Source organism: Scyliorhinus canicula, chromosome 15 (genome assembly GCF_902713615.1).
Source record: "Scyliorhinus canicula chromosome 15, sScyCan1.1, whole genome shotgun sequence".
Classification (NCBI taxonomy): domain Eukaryota; kingdom Metazoa; phylum Chordata; class Chondrichthyes; order Carcharhiniformes; family Scyliorhinidae; genus Scyliorhinus; species Scyliorhinus canicula.
Genome location: NC_052160.1, coordinates 138,495,599 through 138,513,724, shown reverse-complemented (window position 1 = coordinate 138,513,724; position 18,126 = coordinate 138,495,599). Strand labels below are relative to the sequence as shown.

At 46.7% G+C, this 18,126-nt stretch overlaps 1 protein-coding gene across 5 annotated transcripts in view; it reads left to right on the top strand.

Annotated features, from left to right (window-relative positions):
- The window catches only part of slc45a3 (solute carrier family 45 member 3), a 231,883-nt gene extending 214,179 nt beyond the window's left edge, over window positions 1-17,704 (top strand). For all 5 annotated transcript variants that reach the window (XM_038819358.1, XM_038819357.1, XM_038819356.1 and 2 more), the window contains 2 exons: window positions 7,027-7,292; window positions 10,309-17,704. In XM_038819358.1, coding sequence (XP_038675286.1) covers window positions 7,027-7,292; window positions 10,309-10,767 — 725 coding nt within the window. In that variant the 3' untranslated portion in view covers window positions 10,768-17,704. The remainder of the gene's footprint in view (window positions 1-7,026; window positions 7,293-10,308) is intronic.
- The last annotated feature ends 422 nt before the right edge of the window (window positions 17,705-18,126 follow it).

The following is an 18,126-nucleotide window of genomic DNA, read 5'->3' as shown; positions in this document are numbered from 1 at the left end:
CATACAAAACACACATGTCAAAGTTGAAAAAACAGCAACAGCGAAAACAGCAACGGCCATAGTATGTCCCCAGCCCTAGTTAGAGTCCAACTTCTCCGCCTGTACAAAGGCCCACGCCTCCTCCGGGGACTCGAAGTAGTGGTGCCGGTCCTTATATGTCACCCACAGGCGCGCAGGCTGCATCATTCCAAATCTGACCTGCTTGTCATGCAGCACCGCCTTCGTCCGGTTGAACCCGGCCCTCCGCTTAGCCACCTCCGCACTCCAGTCCTGGTAGATTCGTACTACCGAATTCTCCCACTTGCTGCTCCTCTCTTTCTTGCCCCAACGCAGCACACACTCCCGGTCGCTGAATCGATAAAAACCGCACCAGCACCGCCCTCGGGGGTTCATTTGCCTTAGGCCTCCTGGCCAGCACTCTGTGAGCTCCCTCAAGCTCCAGGGGCAAATGGAAGGACCCCGCTCCCATCAACGAGCTCAGCATCGTGGTCACATACGCCGGGGATCCGACCCCTCCAGCCCCTCCGCCAGGCCCAGGATCCTCAAATTCTTTCGCCTCGAGCGAACGTCCAGCTCCTCCAAGCGGTCTTGCCACTTTTTGTGAAGTGCCTCGTGCAACTCCACTTTCCCCACGAGGACCACGGCCTCCTCCTCCCGCTCAGCGGCCTGCTGCTGCAACTCCCGAATGGACACCTCCTGGGCCGCCTGGGCCCCAAGCAGCTTGTTGGTTTGCATTCATGGAGTCCAGCAACTCAGCCTTCAGCTCCGCAAAACAGCGCAGAAGAGAGGCCTGCTGCTCCTGCGCCCACTTCCACCAGTCCTCGGGTGTCCCGCCGGCCGCCATTTTGTCCTTCTTCCCCCGCTTTTCTTGGGGAGCTGCTGCAGCTTTTTCCTTCATCCCACTCCGGGTGAGCACCATAAATTATGGGGAAAGCTCCTCTAGCCACCTTCCCCCACCGGGATTCGTTGAAACAGCGCCGTTTGGGGCCCTCAAATCGGCCCAAAAGTCCCTAAATAGCGGGAGCTGCCGAACGTGCGGCTTAGCTCCGCATAGCCGCAACCGGAAGTCACTGACTTTTTTATTAATGGGCACTTAGAATCATAGAATTTACAGTGCAGAAGGAGGCCATTCGGCCCATCAAGTCTGCACCGGCTCTTTGAAAGAGCACCCTATCCAAGCCCACACCTCCGCCCTATCCCAATAACCCAGTAACACCACCCAACACTCAGGGCAATTTTGGACACTAAGGGCAATTTATCGTGGCCAATCCACCTAACCTGCGCATCTTTTGACTGTGGGAGGAAACCGGAGCACTCGGAGGAAACCCACGCGCACACGGGGAGGATGCGCAGACTCCGCACAGACAGTGACCCAGCGGGGAATCGAACCTGGGACCCTGGAGCTGTGAAGCAATTGTGCTAACCACCATGCTACCGTGCTGCCCTAAAGACTGCCTTTGTTATTATGTGGCTCATAGGTGCTGTACATAGTGTAGGCTGGGTGAATAGAATTCCTACAATGCAGAATGAGGTCATTCAGCTCATCGAGTCTGCATCGACCCTCTGAAAGAGCAACCCATCTAGGCCCACTCCCCCATCCTATCTCATAATCCCTCCTAACCTGAACATCTCTGGGCACTAAGGGGCAATTTAGCATAGCCAATCCACCGAGCCTCCACATCTTTGGACTGTGGGAGGAAACCGGAGCACCCGCAGGATACCAAGACAGGCATAGGGAAAAAATGCAAACTCCGCACAGACAGTCACCCAAGGCCAGAATTGAACCAGGGTCCTTGGCACTGTGAGGCAGCAGTGCTAACCACAGTGTCACCCCGTATGGAGGGATCATGGGAGCAACACCTGTTTTTAAAAAGAACTCTTTCAAAGGTTTCCATATCCAGACTGTTGTTCACAGTTGATGTGGTGGAGCTGTGAACTACGGGAAGCTGGCCGGTTCCACTCAAATTGCCGGTGAGAGGGTGGGATTTTGAGATGCATTGGAAACAGGTCACCAGTGCAGAGTGCAGGTCCATCCCCCACACCCTTATCCTGCGCTGGCTAACGTTGTCGGCGCCAGGGAATTCTGGAATCTGAGGGGCGGAATCCTGGCGTCAATCCCACCCCCGCCGTGGCCCGAATTCTCCACCACCCGGGAATCGGCGGGGACAGGAATCGCGATGGGCCGAAGTCCCGCCGCTGACAGGCCTTTCCCGCCGGCGGGAATCAAAGCACGTCTGGTGCTGGTGGGATTGGCGGCGCTGGCGGGCGCCGGGGTCCTGGGGGAGGGCGCGGGTGTAATCTGGCCCCGGGAGTGCCCCCACGGTGGCCTGGCCCGCGATCGGCCAGTGCCGTGGGGGCACCCTTTTTTATTTCCGCCTCTTTTTTTCCGGCGGAAGAGAGCCCCTCCCCCCGCCCATGCACCGGGATGACGTCAGCAGCCGCCGAAGCTCCAGCGCATGTGCGGACTTCCGCTGGCCGACGAAGGCCTTTCGGCCCCGGCTGCTGGGGCGACAAAGGCCGTTCGCGCCGGCCGGTGGAGCGGAAACCACTCCGGCGCGGGCCTAGCCCCTGACGGTGCGGAGAATTCCGCACCATTGGGGAGGCCCGACGCCGGAGTGGTTCTCGCCACTCCACAACGCCGGGACCCCACCGCCCCGCCGGGGAGGGGAGAATCCCGGCCCTGATCCCACTGGCCATTCTGATCATCTCAAAATGGCGCCTCTGACAATGCTGTATTTCTCACTGCATTGATGCGTCAGCCTAGACTTTGCCCTCAAGTGCTAAAGTCTCACCAATTCTGACTCAGAAAAGAGGCCAAAATTAACATTTTAAGAAGAAACAGGCTACATTTGGAATTAATGTCTTAACACCCTCGGAGGGTAATTAAACACCTTCATGGAAAATTAAACCCCTGAGATGCCCACATTGAAACACTCATCCAAAAATCACCCGTCGGAGTTAATTTATCATCATTAATCATCATTATTTAACGCAAATGTCAACTAATTTCTTTTATGCAGTTTAATGTCCCTATTATTAGAGTGTAATAAAAAATATATTGCATTCATTAATAGTACATCTGAGAGAGGCTGGTTAATTTTAAATATTACCAATGCATTACACTAATTCACTTACTCTGAAGCAGTGATAAATATGCAGGATGCATTCGGCTGGTGTTGTTGCGACCAACTAGAGATGCAACGAGGCTGGCTGCGAGATTGATAATGCTCATTATGCCTCGCAAGGTCTAATGAGATCTCGCGAGGCATCACGACCTGAATCTCACCCTCGGGCTACCAAGAAGTTTGAAGACTGTGATGCTTCCTTCACAACTCTGAAGGTTTCCACTCGGGGCTCCCTCCGTTTTCCAACCTAATTGCGGTCTGTGCCAGAAGCTCCTCCTGGATATTAAGGCTTTGGATCCCACAAACCAGCCGATCGCGCAACATGTCACCAAGCACGGTCCCACGCACTCAGTGCTTAGCAAGCTGGTGAAGCCTGGCTCTGAAGGCTGAGACATGGTCCCTTAGTGCAGGATCAAACTTGGAAATTTGGAGGACAATCGAGGGCCTGGGGTGGAACGGTCTTCAACCAATTTCACCATCTGGTGAAAGGACTTCGAGTCGGGTGCCTATGGGGATGTGAGGTTCTGAATCAAATTGTACATTTTGGGCTCACAAACTGTCAGAAGTATCACCTTCTGCTTGTCCTCACCTGTGATCTCGTTCATGATAAAGAAGAACTGGAGCCGTTTGATGTACTGACTCCGTAACGCAATCACTTTGTCAAATAGGTCTAGTTTCCCAATGATAGGCATTTCGACTGATCCTTTAAATAATTCTGACTCTTACTGGGGCTTCTCTATTTACTCACCTGTCCCTTCCTTCCCCCCCCCCCCCCCCCCCCCACCCCCCTCGATACACGATGACTGTCGGCTGCGATCATAAAGGTTTTTCCTCATCGCCAATGTGGTGGCTTTGAGACATACACTGGAGGCTTTCAGTAGTAAACAGAGGGGTTTATTGATGAAGGGCAAAGACAGATAGATAACAGGCACAGAACCCTGTACACAGGTCTTTACTCTTCAGCTCCATGGTTCACAGTGCGCAGGGTCCTGCTCCCAGGGCTCTGTGCAAACTCCCCGTTGGCCGAGGTTCATGCGCTCCCATGCAATTGGACACGAGCTGGTCGTGTGGTCTGTGGAGCCCGCCCCTGAAAGGGCTGATAGGTTGGTGCAGGGAATATTAACAGCTGCCCGAGTTAGTTTTCTGAGTGCCGCAGCCGATGCCTGAATCCAATATAACTTGTTTTTTAGCCTCTCTCAATGTTAGTAAAATGAGGTAATTGGTAACCTTTATACTGTATGAATGGTGTAACCGATGGGAAGATGTTAGCATAATGATTTTGCATTTTAATATATGGAGCAATAACTCTTAAAGAACACGTATCTATTTGGTTACTTTATCAGAGAGGTTTTTTAAAGAAAAGTATTATCATGTGCATTTGTAGAGAAGGTGGAGTGGTCAAAATTCCGGTTACTTGCATTTCTCCTGTAGAAACATGGGGCGTACGCTCAGCACCGTTCTGTTTTTTCAGATATCTTACCCAAACAGTCTTGTTTTCTCATTACTCCAGGTGAAACAATATGACAGACTTGCATTTCTATAGCCCCATTCTCCACCACAGAATGTCCCAAAGAGCATCCCAGCCAATCAAGTACTTTTGAAATGCAGTCATTGTTGTAATGTAGGAAAACGCGGCAACCAATTTGCTCCCACAAACTGGAATGTAATAATAACCTTTGTTATTGTCACAAGTAGGCTTACGTTAACACTGCAATGAAGTTACTGTGAAAAGCCCCTAGTCGCCACACTCCGGCACCTGTTCGGGTACACAGAGGGAGAATTCAGTTCAGTTCACCTAACTGCACATCTTTGGACTGTTGGAGGAAACCGGAGCACCCGGAGGAAACCCACGCAGACACCCAAATAGATATGAGTTCTTTAAGAGTTATTGCTCCATATATTAAAATGAAAAATCAATGTGCTAAGACCCTCCCACAAGTAGAACGTGCAGGCTCTGCGCAAACACTGACCCAAGCCAGGAATCGAACCTGGGACCCTGGCGCTGTGAAGCAACAGTGCTAACCCACTGTGCTACCGTGCAGCCCATGATCAGATAATCAGTTTGAGGTTTTGTGATGTTTGTTGTGGAATGCATGTTGACCAGGCTGCCGAGGGAAACTCCCTGCTTTTCTTCATTGGATCCTTTAGGCCCACCTGAGAGGGAGGCGGGGCATTGGTCTCCACAAACGTGTTCACCAGGCGGAATGGCACCTGTCGGATCTCCCAGGTGATCGGAGGTCCCCAGATGGCTGGCTTCAGGGCAGTGTGATGCCCTGGCACTGCTTATGCCGCTCGAGCACCTTGGCAGTGACCCACAACTTTTAATAGATTGTGGTATGGGGAGCACACAGCCCACTCTACCAGGTGCGGTACAGCAGAAATAGAAAAGTATTTTTTAAAGCAAAACAATGTTTATTATATGAACTCAAGTTAACCTTTTTAAAACATACGGTGAACATCTTAGCAACCATCAATTCAAATACAACCCCCAAAGAATACAACACTAAGTAATCCTTACTTTCCTTTTAAGATCCATAAGACATAAAAATAACTTTTAACAGAAGCAAATCAGGTTTAAATTCATTAATGAGAACAGTTATCACTCTAAATTCACCAAATGATCAAGATATAGTCTTTACATGGCAGAGAGAACAACAGTACACCTTCTCTGGCGGACTGCAGCTCCAACCCTGAAACAAAACCAAAAAAAACAGACACACCCAAGCTTTTCTCAAAGTGAAACTAAAAAGCAGAGCCAGAGCTCAGCTCCACCCACACTCTGACATCACTGCAGTAATTTTAGCAGACTACCATTTCTTAAAGTGACATTCTCATGACACAAGGTGGTATCTTGCCCATGACGGGGATTGGACCCAAGGATGCCCTGCCATTATGCCTAATGAGGTGGAGTGAGGGGGCTCGAGGACGCCCTAATCGGCAGGTTGGGGGGGGGGGGGGGGGGGTCGCTTTGGGAGGTCGAGTGAGCCCCGAATCTCTTCCTGCACTGACAAGTTGAGCTCCCCAGTGCAGGAAATGAAGGTACGTACAGCCTCGGAGGAGCCTTCCTCGCCGGGGCCTGGGAAAAGAACAGAGTTCGGCATTAATAGCACCAGGCAACACCCCGCTAAACGCACTCAATACGAGACTCTTTTTATCCGTTAAATTGCGCCCTAAAAACTGTTGACATTGGACATTGAACAAAGTGAAACATGGAGAGGTGCCTCACTGCACTGGCTATGACAGGTTGTACGATAATGCCTAACTAAGGTCACACACATCTTCAACATGACTTGCCAATTTTTATACTCAATGCCCCGGCCAATGAAGGCAAGCATGCCGTATGCCTTCTTGACTATCTTCTCTACCTGTGTTGCCCCTTTCAGTGACCTGTAGACCTGTACACCAAGATCTCTCTCATTGTCAATACTCTTGAGGGTTCTACCATTCACTGTATATTCTCTACCTGTATTAGACCTTCCAAAATGCATCACCTCACATTTGTCCGAATTAAACTCCATCTGCCATCTCGCCGCCCAAGTCTCCAAACGCTCTAAAACCTGCTGTATCCTCTGACAGTCCTCATCGCTATCCGCAATTCCACCAACCTTTGTGTCGTCCGCAAAATTACTAATCAGACCAGTTACATTTTCCTACAAATCATTTATATATACTACGAACAGCAAAGGTCCCAGCACTGATCCCTGCGGAACACCACTAGTCACAGCCCTCCAGTCAGAAAAGCACCCTTCCATTGCTACTCTCTGCCTTCTATGACCTAGCCAGAAGGGGTGGGGGGAGGGGGGGGGGGGGGGGGGGGGGGGAGGACTGAAAAATTCTGGCCAGTATCCTGGTAAAGATATACCTGTATCTTAACAGTGTCTTTTTTCCCTCCCCCCTGCAGGTGTTCGGATGGGCAGTATGGGTCTTTTCCTGCAGTGTGCGTTCTCAATCTTCTGCTCAGCAATAATGGACAAACTGGTGAAGGGGTTTGGAACCAAAACAGTGTACCTCGCCAGCATAACATTTTTTACATTTTCTGCCACCATCATGTGCCTCTCCAAGAGTGTGGTTCTGGTGACAGCGATGTCTGCTCTCACAGGGTTTACATATTCAACTCTACAGATCCTACCCTACACGTTGAACTCCCTTTACCACAAGGAGAAACAGGTTGGCGAGCAATATTCTGTCAAACTAGCACTTGAAATTTACACTGCTGTAAATTCCACCATTCTCTCCCGCCCCCTTCAGTCACTGTTCGAAGACAGATCTTCCAGTTTAGAATTTATCCCTCCAGTCAGTAAGATCCTTGCATGCTGAATAATGGGTAGCACAGATTTATAAAACATATTGGACGTGGAATAGCACGCTTCATTTTCATTTCAATAGCGCATGAGCACACATTTGATAGTTTCAAATGTGGGAAAATTGTGAGCTCAGTGGCTTTGGACACTTGTGAATGCAAATGCTCTTCATTTTTTTTTCCAATTCAGGGGCAATTTAGTGTGGCCAGTCCACCTGCCCTGCACAGTGACCCGGTGCCGGGATTGAACCCGGATCCTCAGCGCCGTGAGGCAGCAGTGCTAACCACTGTGCCACCATGCCGCCCGCTCTTCACCATTTTTTATACGCGTCCCATCCTCCCTTCAATCCACACAAACCTCCATTGTATAATTATAGGAATGTTAAAATACGTTCCAGGACAACTTAATTGCCTTATCCCTAATCAATAACTTTAATTTTAGTTAGTTCTTCTTCTGTAGACTAGCAAGGCTCCCCTAATTTTTGTTAACTCAATCAGTTTCACTAGCGTTAGATAGAATTGCCACTGCACCAAGTGAAAGTTTTAATTATAAATTTGATTTCGCACCATTTTGGCACCTGTCAAGCCAGGTGTTTAAACTGTTTTCCCAGCACCTGTTGTCAATTGGCAGAGGTTCTGTGCAGTAGACGGTGCTTTTTAACTATGTTCACCGAGTTAATAAACTGGTCTTTGCATTAAGATTAACCCTGGATCGGGACGGCGCGGTGGCGCAGCGGTTAGCACTGCTGCATCATGGCGTTGAGGACCCGGGTTCGATCCTGGCCCCGGGTCACTGTCCGTGTGGAGTTTGCACATTCTCCCCGTGTCTGCGTGGGTTTCACCCCCACAACCCAAAGATGTGCAGGGTAGGTGGATTGGCCACGCTAAATTGCCCCTTAATTGGGAAAAATGAATTGGGTACTCTAAATTAAAAAAAATTAACCCTGCATCAGTGATCCAGTGATACTTTAAACTGACTTTAATGTCACTGCTGAATACTATTGCTACAATATAACGGTCAATAAAATAGCAGTGTAATATTATCAGACTTCAGGGCAGCCTGGTTATCCCTTTGCTTACACTGTACTGTGGTCAATGTCATCTCATTGAGACGTGTGCATCAAGCTGATGAGTTTACAGGGAAACTGCAAATTAAATAAATGTGCTGTACGGACCCTGCCATTTGTCAGCTGATTATTCAAGGGCGTGGGCAAGAGTTTTCAAACATGGGGGAGGATTTGAATGAGTGATAGTATTGTCCAATATTGAACTCCACTGCGGATTATTTTTCAACTGAACATGTAGCTTAATCTTTTTAAATGTTCCATGATGTGACAAGGAGATTGGGTATTCAACAATCCCAAAAGAACAGAACCCCCCCCCCCCCCCCCCCCAGGATCATAATACTGACCAGGCCACAATCCAAACTTTTGTTTCAGGTTTGAGATCTGGCCAGTCAACACGTGAAGAAGGACAACAACAGCTTGAATTGATATAGCATCTTTATAAGTTTATGAGACAGCAAGGTGACCCTAAGCACTCACAGGATCGTTAGAAGGCCAAATTTGACGTACCCGGGTATTGGGACAGGCAGCCAATAGCTTGCTCAAAGAGAGATTTTTAAGGAGCTTCTTAAAGGGAGAAGGAAGCCTTGTGGCTCAGTGGGTAGCGTGCCTGCCTCTGAGCTAGAAGCTCCCGGTTCGAGTCCCACCCCAGGACTTGATGGCCAAGGGTGTTCATAACGCGGGCAAACAGGTTGGGCGTCAACCTGCAAATCCCTCCAAACGCGCCAATAGCTGGTGGTGAGAGGAGAGACTCCTGGTCAGCCGCACATGATGTGGGGTGGAGCCCCTTGAGCTATAAACCCCAGGCAACAGACTAGAGACCTGTTCAGGGAATGACGAGCTATGGAAACAGATGAAAGTCTGCCTTAATGCATCACACGGTGCGGGAAGAGAATTGGAATTGAAAGTTAAAGGAAAAGGCAGTGTTGTGAATCTTTAGAGTTCCCTACCCCAGATGCTTCATCATTCAATATACTTAAGGCTGGGATCGATTTGGTCTCTGAGGGAATAAAGGGGATTGGGGAACAGTTGGGGAAGTGGGGTTGAAGCCCAAGATCAGCCGTGATCTACCTCAGAATGGCGGAGAAGGTTTATGATCTACTCCAGGGGACTGCACAGTGACAGAGTGCTTAGCACTGCTGCTTCACAGCTCCAGGGTCCCAGGTTCAATTCCGGCCTCGGGTGACTGTCCGGAGTTTGCACTTTCTCCCGTGTGTGCGTGGGTTTCCGCCGGGTGCTCCGGTTTCCTCCCACAGTCCAAAGATGTGCAGGTTAGGTGGATTGGCCATGTTAAATTTCCCCCTAGTGTTCAAAAGGTTAGGTGGGGTTACTGGGTTATGGGGATACGGTGGAGGTGTGGGCTTAAGTAGGGTGCTCTTTCCAAAGGACCAGTGGGCCGAATGGCCTCCTTCTGCACTGTAAATTCTATGATTCTATGCTCCAGCAACTATTTCTTGTTGGCTTCTGTTCTTAGACATAAAGAGGCAGCAAGATTTAGGGATAGAATTCCAGAGTTTCGACAGCCAAAAACACCAACGCCAATTGTAGAGCAGCTAAATCCAGGGATGTGGAAGTGGCCAGGATTAGAGGAGCACAAATATCTCGGAGTGTGGTAGGGCTTTTGGGGGTGGGCCTTTCTTCAGGAAGTTGTGGTGAAGGATCCCTTCTGGAAAACATCACCCGCCTTGCTCTTCCAGGTGCAGAGTGACTTGTATTAACTTCTATTCCTATTAATTTGGAGCATCTCCGTTTCCACAGCGATGTCCCACCGTTGATGGTGTGTTCATGCCTTTGCCTTTTTTCCCCCCCTCCTGTTCAGGTATATTTTTGCAAGCACAAGTTTACTGAACTCGAAGATGGTAATTGTCCGATTGAGAAAAAGGCCTCTTCGCAAAATGGAATCTTGAATCACAAGTCCTATAGTCAAAATGGAAGTTTGATTACGTCTGCTCCTCTGCTGTCTTCCAAAGGCTCGGTGCCAGAGCGAAGTGGCATCTCGCAGAGCCGTGTCTCCCAGTGTGAGATTGGCCTGGGCGCCGGGCCCAGCGACAATGAACAGTCCACCATGGGGAGGGGGATTTGCCTTGACCTCGCTATTCTGGACAGTGCCTTCCTTCTTTCTCAGGTCATCCCTTCGCTGCTGATGGGAACAATCGTTCAGTTTACACAGACAGTAACTGCTTATATGATCTCCGCGGCCTTCTTTGGGACCGTGGCTATTTATTTTGCAACCAAAATAGTTTTTGATAAAAACGATTTAGAAAAGTATTTAGTGTGATGTAATGAAGGGATGCGCTCTTTCTGCTACTATGGGTTAGTGTGACAGTTGGAGGTGAGTGATATCGAGTCCGACCACAACATTATAAGCACGTCGATTGTCAACTAAGACCAGAGTTTAGAGTTAAAGGGACCTTTTTTAGTAATCTGGGGAGATAAATGGATTGTTGATTTTCCTATTGCTGTATAGCTCAGATCTGATTGTGAATCTACTCCACTGATTGGAGACTATACAGCTTTCATTTAGAGTTGATCTACGAAGATCTGCTTATCAAGTCCTGTCGCTATTCTGATTTCCAACTGGATCCGACGATAAGCCTCAAAATTTCAAAACTATTTTGCATATTCCTAAATTGTGTTTTAAAACTTTTTAAACTCCAATCTGCATAGTTTACAGAAGGACTTTATTATCTGTTTCTTTTTTAAAATATTTTTTATTCTCCTTTTTCGCATTTTCTCCCACATTTACACCGACTAACAATAAACAATAATCAGTAACAAATATGTCAATCCCCATATCAACAACAACAATCCCATCCTCCCACCAAACTGCAAACATTAGCTAACGTGTCTTAAAAAAAAATCAGGTTCCTTACCCTGATGTGAAATTGGAATTTCTAATCGTTTTTTAAAAAAAAAAAGAAATACCAAAGTCGATATCTCTGGAGGAATAATTCTGCTACCATCTCAGCAAGGTAGGTGAAGAGAAAAGCTATTGGGATTCCGACAAACAAACTCCTTTGCTGCTTGTCGCCAAATCACCAGCCCCTGCTCTAGATCCATGATGCCTGGGTCACAAAGACGATGGAGACTATTTGGTCAATCTGGCACGTCCTCCCTTGGACGTATACACCTGCCCTCTCCCCCCTCCATGCGACTGTGTAATCTGACCAAGTGTAATAATGATGCCAATTGGCATCTTCAAACACCTGCATTGGTAAGAGGTCCAAGTGACTGTGTCAGTAAAAGGTGTATCCAAATTCTCAGCTGAAACATCTGAAAATGGATTTTCTGGTGTGGGGGAATGGTGATGATGCTATTTTTATGGGCTCGTATTTTTAAGCCCTTTTAAGTCTGTACCATTACCCACCGGTTCACTTGCACACGTCTTTGTGCTGGGCCGACTTGCTGAGGGAGAGGTTTAGTTTGCACGACAGCAAGGCAGCTTGTTACATTTTTAAACAATACTAAATGGTGCAACCTGCTGTCACCCCCATGCCAACCGGGAACACCAGCTTCATTCTCCAATTACTCTCAAATGTGTCATTCAACATCAGCCAACGAGGCAGGCTTCTCTCAGGCACCTCCCTAAACATTGGCCTGAGCAACATAACTGAAGGAGGTGCAGACTTGAGACTAGATTTGCTTTGGCGAATGAGTCAGGGAAAAGTAGGAGACCAGAGAAAATATCCTCACTTTTCCCTCAGGTTCCTTCCTCATGCCAAGGGTCGGACGCAATTTGGCGCAGTTGCTTCTTCCAGGTGCGAACGAGGACGGAGGATGTCGGCCCACAAGTCGGGTTTGTCGGCAGACTGCCCTCGATGTGCCCCGTATACGGCTGGTGTCCACCTTCAGAGCAATTATCCTCTTGCTTAGGATCCTCTGCCACTCCCATCATTCCAGGCTTCGGGGGAAAGTGATGGCCCCTGACCATACCAGACGCAGCTGATGACACCCTCACGTGTCTTAGCTGGTCAGCTGAGGTGGGACGTGCCCGCTGGTGTGCATTACCAGCCGCATGTAGGCACGCATGAGAGCCAAGGGGGCACCGAGACACATACACACAAATAATCCTTACCCACATTCCTACCCGGAGTGTGCAGCTGGCAACGACTCAGTTACTCAGCCTGACAGAAATACCCATAGGGAGAGAAAAAACACACTTTGTTTTGATTGGAAACACATGTCTTTGTCTCACCCATAGCGCAAGGCCATTTTAGTGGACCCCAAATGGTCTTTCGAATGGAGGGGAAAACCAGCTCAAAAGGGGCAATCAGATGAACGGCCAGTATTGATTGTGGTGCAAGTGTTCTGTTGATGTGCCAAACACCTGAATATTTAATCATTAATCCTATAATCATAACACCATGCCACGTTCTTCTGACAACTCCAATCTCTTCAGCTGTTAGAGTGCCAACCATGGGTAGCAGCATTGTAACTCTCCAGTTGATATGAAATCATTCATCGGGGACCTTGCTGTGGACAAGTGTCACAGTCCTGTGCTGAGGTAAATTGATGCCCTGAAAACCTCCACACACAATATATATTTCAGCCAGGGACGGCCTTAAGTTATCAATATTTGTACTTCTGGTCCTTTTTCAGGTCTTTTTCTTTTAAATCAATTTTTATTGTAACTTCGCCCCTTCATAGCCTCTTATTGCGCCAAAGCCTGTACACAAGGGACTCCCGCCTACTGTGGTGGCAGGTTGCGTGGCCAGGCATATATTTGGCCAGATGGTACAGTGCACTGTGGAGCGACAGTAATATTGTGTTGGCCCGGCCAAAATCTGGCAATTCAATATTAGCGGAAGCTGACATTTTAAAACATTACGCCTCTCAGTCCCGGGGCTTAATGTCCCAGCTTTTACTGCTTTCCCTTATCTCGATGGACCTTCTTACCAGTCGCTTGAGGCATCCCACCAAGAACGCAACCTCCACCTTCTTTGCCGAGGTAGTAAATCAGTGGGTAAGCCGCTCCGCCGAGCCGCTGGGCCATTCCTGCTGATTTCAGCTGGTTGATGCAACCCCATGATCTCACAGCGAGTGGACCTCATGTTCTGGTAACTGGGAGAAAGGTTAAGACGCCCGGGCGCCTTCGAAGAAGTGAAACAATAAAAACATTTATTTTGATCAGGTGCCAGTGCACTCAGTCCTTTGGTAATTGAAGAGTTTCAGCCGCACCCGGGTGTGAGAAAAGAACTTTCTTTATATCTCGGGCACATCAAGGCTGGAAAGTTACCCCACACGGCTGTCCCCTGCCTCCAGCCTGTTGTTTTTAGTAAATCATCTAAGGGACTGACATTGTTCACTCAGTGGCTTGGCCATTTGTTGTCCAGCTTACAAGTAAGAGGATTGATATTTCTTCAGCGATTATTATGTCAGTGTTTCAGGATGTCATTAATCCACAATGGTGTACACGTCCATGTTAGTATCTTAGTGTGTCCATATCACTCACCTCTAGCTGCCTTTAGATCGCAAAATTGATTGCTAAATTATAGATATGTATAATTCATCTGGGGGAAAAAGGTATATTATTTTTGGTAGAATTAATAATTTTGCCTTAAAAAAAAAATCTATTTTTGTTAAAATTTCTGACCTTGCAACTGTTTTACAAAGTCTATGAATACTGTATTTATACTGTAGAGATATTTTGTACAGTGACAATTTATATCCCATATATAAAGGAACAGGAGTCCACAGGATTATGGAAGCTGCTGTATTTTTCTCCGTTGAGGTCCAGGAGATGGCCCAACTTTGCTTTTGGGAACAGTGTATTCACTCAGATCGCGACTAAACAAAGGCCTTTTCGCCGAATCAGATCCATAGATGTTCGCAGCACAGGAAGTGGCCAGTGGGCCCATTGTGTCAGTGCAGGAACAATCCAAAACTAATCTCACTGCCCTGCTTTGCACCCATAGACTTGCGTCCACCACCGCATTGGACAATACATTGACTTCTTCTTAAAAGTGCTCTTTGCCTCAACCACTCCCTGGGGAAAGGCCTTCTGTGTTTCACCATAATCTTTCTGTCTATCAGAACTCTTCATAGATCTCTTTATCTGTTCCATAGGAATAACCCCTCTAGCTCAAGTCTCTCCTCATAACTCGACCTTCAAACTCTGTCCCATCCCCTCTCCCCCTGCCTGGTGCTGACGACACTTGGAATCAAATTATTGGTGTGCATAAATGAGTCGTGAGCTCTCCCAAGACTGGCGTTATTAAAGGTGCATGACTCCATGAGTATCTGTCAGGAGAGCAAACCGTGTTGCACACAATTACAGGTGAGGCGGAGTTCTGAAAGGGCAGAAGGAATTCCAGCCACTGCAATCTTGTTTTCAGCAAGTTCACAAATGTGATGCAAAACTACCACAAATAAATGTTCCGCTAAATGTAGTTTGATGACCCCGGCATCTCACTTTGCCTTCCCACACTCCGTGGACATTTGTCCTAGACTCTTAGTTACTACCTCTGGCTTTCTACTCCTTACCCCAGCCTCCAGCCCATAAACATGTGACTATAGTGGCAATAAATATCTGGCCCATTTGGTGAGCTCAACGGAAGAGGAATGTAGCATCATGGGTTTGTTACTTGACTGGTAACCCAGAGTCCGGTACTAATTGTCTGAAGGCCTGAGTTCAAATCCTATTACAGCACGTAGGGCATTTTAATTCAATTAATTAAATAAATCTGGAATAAAAAATCTAATATCAGCAATGGTGACAATGTAACTACGTGTTGAATTTTGCAAAATTCCATCTGGTTCACCGTTGATTCTTAGCTGCTCTCTAAAGTGATCTAATAGCCCATTTAACTGTATCAACCTGCCGCGACAGAGTCAAAACAGAATAAAATAGCACTGTGGGAGTCCCTTCACCACTCAGACTGCAGCGATTCAAGGAGGCAGCTCACCACCACCTCAGGGGCAATTAGGGATGGCAATAAGTGCTGGCCATTCCGGCAAACCTCACATCTCAAGAATGAATCAAAGAGAAAAGGTACCTGGAGGATCTCCTGTATTGTGCACTGGAGAATAACCATTTCCTCTTCCGGCCCGTTGGACAATGCGAAGGAATTTCAACTCTTATCCGCTGACTTGAGTTTTCTGTTTGCTGGTATTCTGCCCATACTCCACCCCCGCCCCCCCCACCTTTCCCTCAAGATGTCTCTCAACACTGGTGCTCCGTGCAATGGTCACCCTTTGGTACCTCATCCAAGTGGCTATTCCTCATCTGACCATAGCAGCCTCCAATCAGTAGCAAGGAAACCAGTTCGTCTCCCGGGCGAAGATCAGCTATTTGTGGCCTTCAGGGTTAATGTTTGACCAATAAACATGCATTCCTATTCTTTACAGATTGACGTTGTCAAATCCTGCCTCGGACCTTATTATAGACCTCATATTTGAGCCTCAGCTCAACGGAAAATGTTTTGTAGTGCTGTTCTCTGTAGGCAAATGTCAAGTACAGGCCAGCACACTGATCTGTTGGGATTTCAGTTTGATTTAAGCAGGTTGATGGTTTTATTTCTTTTGAGTTGCTGTGGAGTCCTTTGGAGGAAGCGTGTTGGCTGCAACAGGAGGTGGGGTGTGAGAGAGATGGTGTTCAAATTGGGGACAGTCTTATGAGATGGGGTGTGATGGAAGTGCAGCGTTCAGTTTAATGGGAAAGGATGCATTTTGGGCCACAGAGGTGCTAAAATGAAGAATTCATGGAAGAGAAAAACATTTTGCAGGGAGCAGCGGTCAGGTACAGAGGACAAAATGCAATAATCAAAGGGTTGGGGTTGGGGAATGAGTGGCTGTTGGAGGTGGAGCTATTATTCAAGCAGTCGAGAATGGATTAACATTGTCTCAGCAAATTCTATTGGGTGGCAGTGTTTACTAATTGGCATGAGTCAATTAACATTAATAGTCCATTAGTATGCTCATCCAGTGTTACAGAGACAAATGATAAAATAATATATACTATAGATCTATAGCTTGCTTAAAATTTAACACAAGATTAAATACTTATATAAATCAGAGGGTTATGTTCACAAGATTTTTTGCCACTTCAACTGCAATTAATATATTTTAATATTTATTCAATGAGTTCAGGTACAAGCAGAGTTATATAATGACACTAAAATGTTAAGATTAGAAGTATTCTAAGTACGCTGTTTGATTCACCCTTTGAAGCTAGGCTCCGCCAACTTGGTGCAAATGATATTTGATACATTCAGCCATCCATCTGAATTTTAAGCTCATATTTTTAAAAATTTAGAAATGTCAAAATGTAGTTTTGTTTTCCTGTGATTAGATAATAGCTAAAAAAAACTGGATGTGTGAATGTATTCTTAAAGCTTTCGACATTATTTATTTTCCAACAAAGGACCTTGAATGGTGTTGAAAACCAGAGTTCACTATTCGGCTCTGATTGACCGGAGTGAAGTAATAAGATTGTAATTTTGGATATTCCTCCGCCTTGTTAATTATTTTGATCTCCGGATTCTCCCGTACTATTCCAAGTGAGAAATATGAAGAGTTGCGTCAAGTAAATCTCACTTTCTCCGCTGTCTTTTATTTTCTAACCTCACTATCTTCTTCCTCGATTTGGCTTTCTCCATCCGCAACGCTCATTATCGCTGTAGTTAAGATCCCAGGAGGCAGTGGCATTATCACTGAACTAGTAATCCAGAGACCCAGAGCAAGATCTGGGGACCTGGTTCAAATCCCACCATGGCAGATGGTTCAATTTGAATTCTTTGAAAATCTGGAATTAAAAGTCTGATGACCATTGTCGTTAAAAAAATCTGGTTCACTAATGCCCTTTAGGGAAGGAAATCTGCCGTCCTTAGCTGGTCATGTGACTCCAGATCCACACCAATGTGGTTGACTCTCAAATGCCCGTTGAAATGGAGGACAGTTAGGGACAGCAAATAAATCTGCACTAAAAATGGAGTCCCAAGGCCTGGGGAAATCAAACCCATATCCCTCCAATCTCTGACACCCTCTGTTGATGCTCCAATATTTCAAATACTTTGTTGGTCAGGAAAGTATGACAGAATAAGTTCCTTTGTCCTTTTTAAGATAAGAGTGTGTTGCAATCCGTGATACAAAACAATGGACATCACATGTCAAACTTTATGATCTTCACTGTAATAAAACAGCCAAGTGTTAATATATGACTCACTTGTGTAATTCGCCCATTGCAATAAATATACTTGTTACCTGCTGAAATCAGATTCTCTTGCGTCACTGGTCCTTACTGTCACAATTTATTTTAATAATTTCAAATCTCTGAGCCAAATGTACAACCTTAAAACAAAAATACACATTGTGACATTATAGAAATGTACAGCACATGAAGAGTTAATGTCATGTTACAATTAGCCCTAGATGGAGCTTGGGACAGTACTATAAAAGGCACTGACTCTTCTGGGAGAGAGTGGAGTAGAGGAGAGGAGAGTGGAGGGAAGTGCATAGTAGAGCTAGAGAGGATAGAATATAGTTGCAGTTTGAGTATAAAGATGGTGTTAGTGAGTTTAGTTTAATATAATCTATTTGTTTATTGTAGGAATAAGTGTCAAACTTTCATTTTAATAGTGTAAATAAATTCAGCTTCGTTGATGAACCTAGCTTCAACATGTGAGGGGCAGTTTCCCAG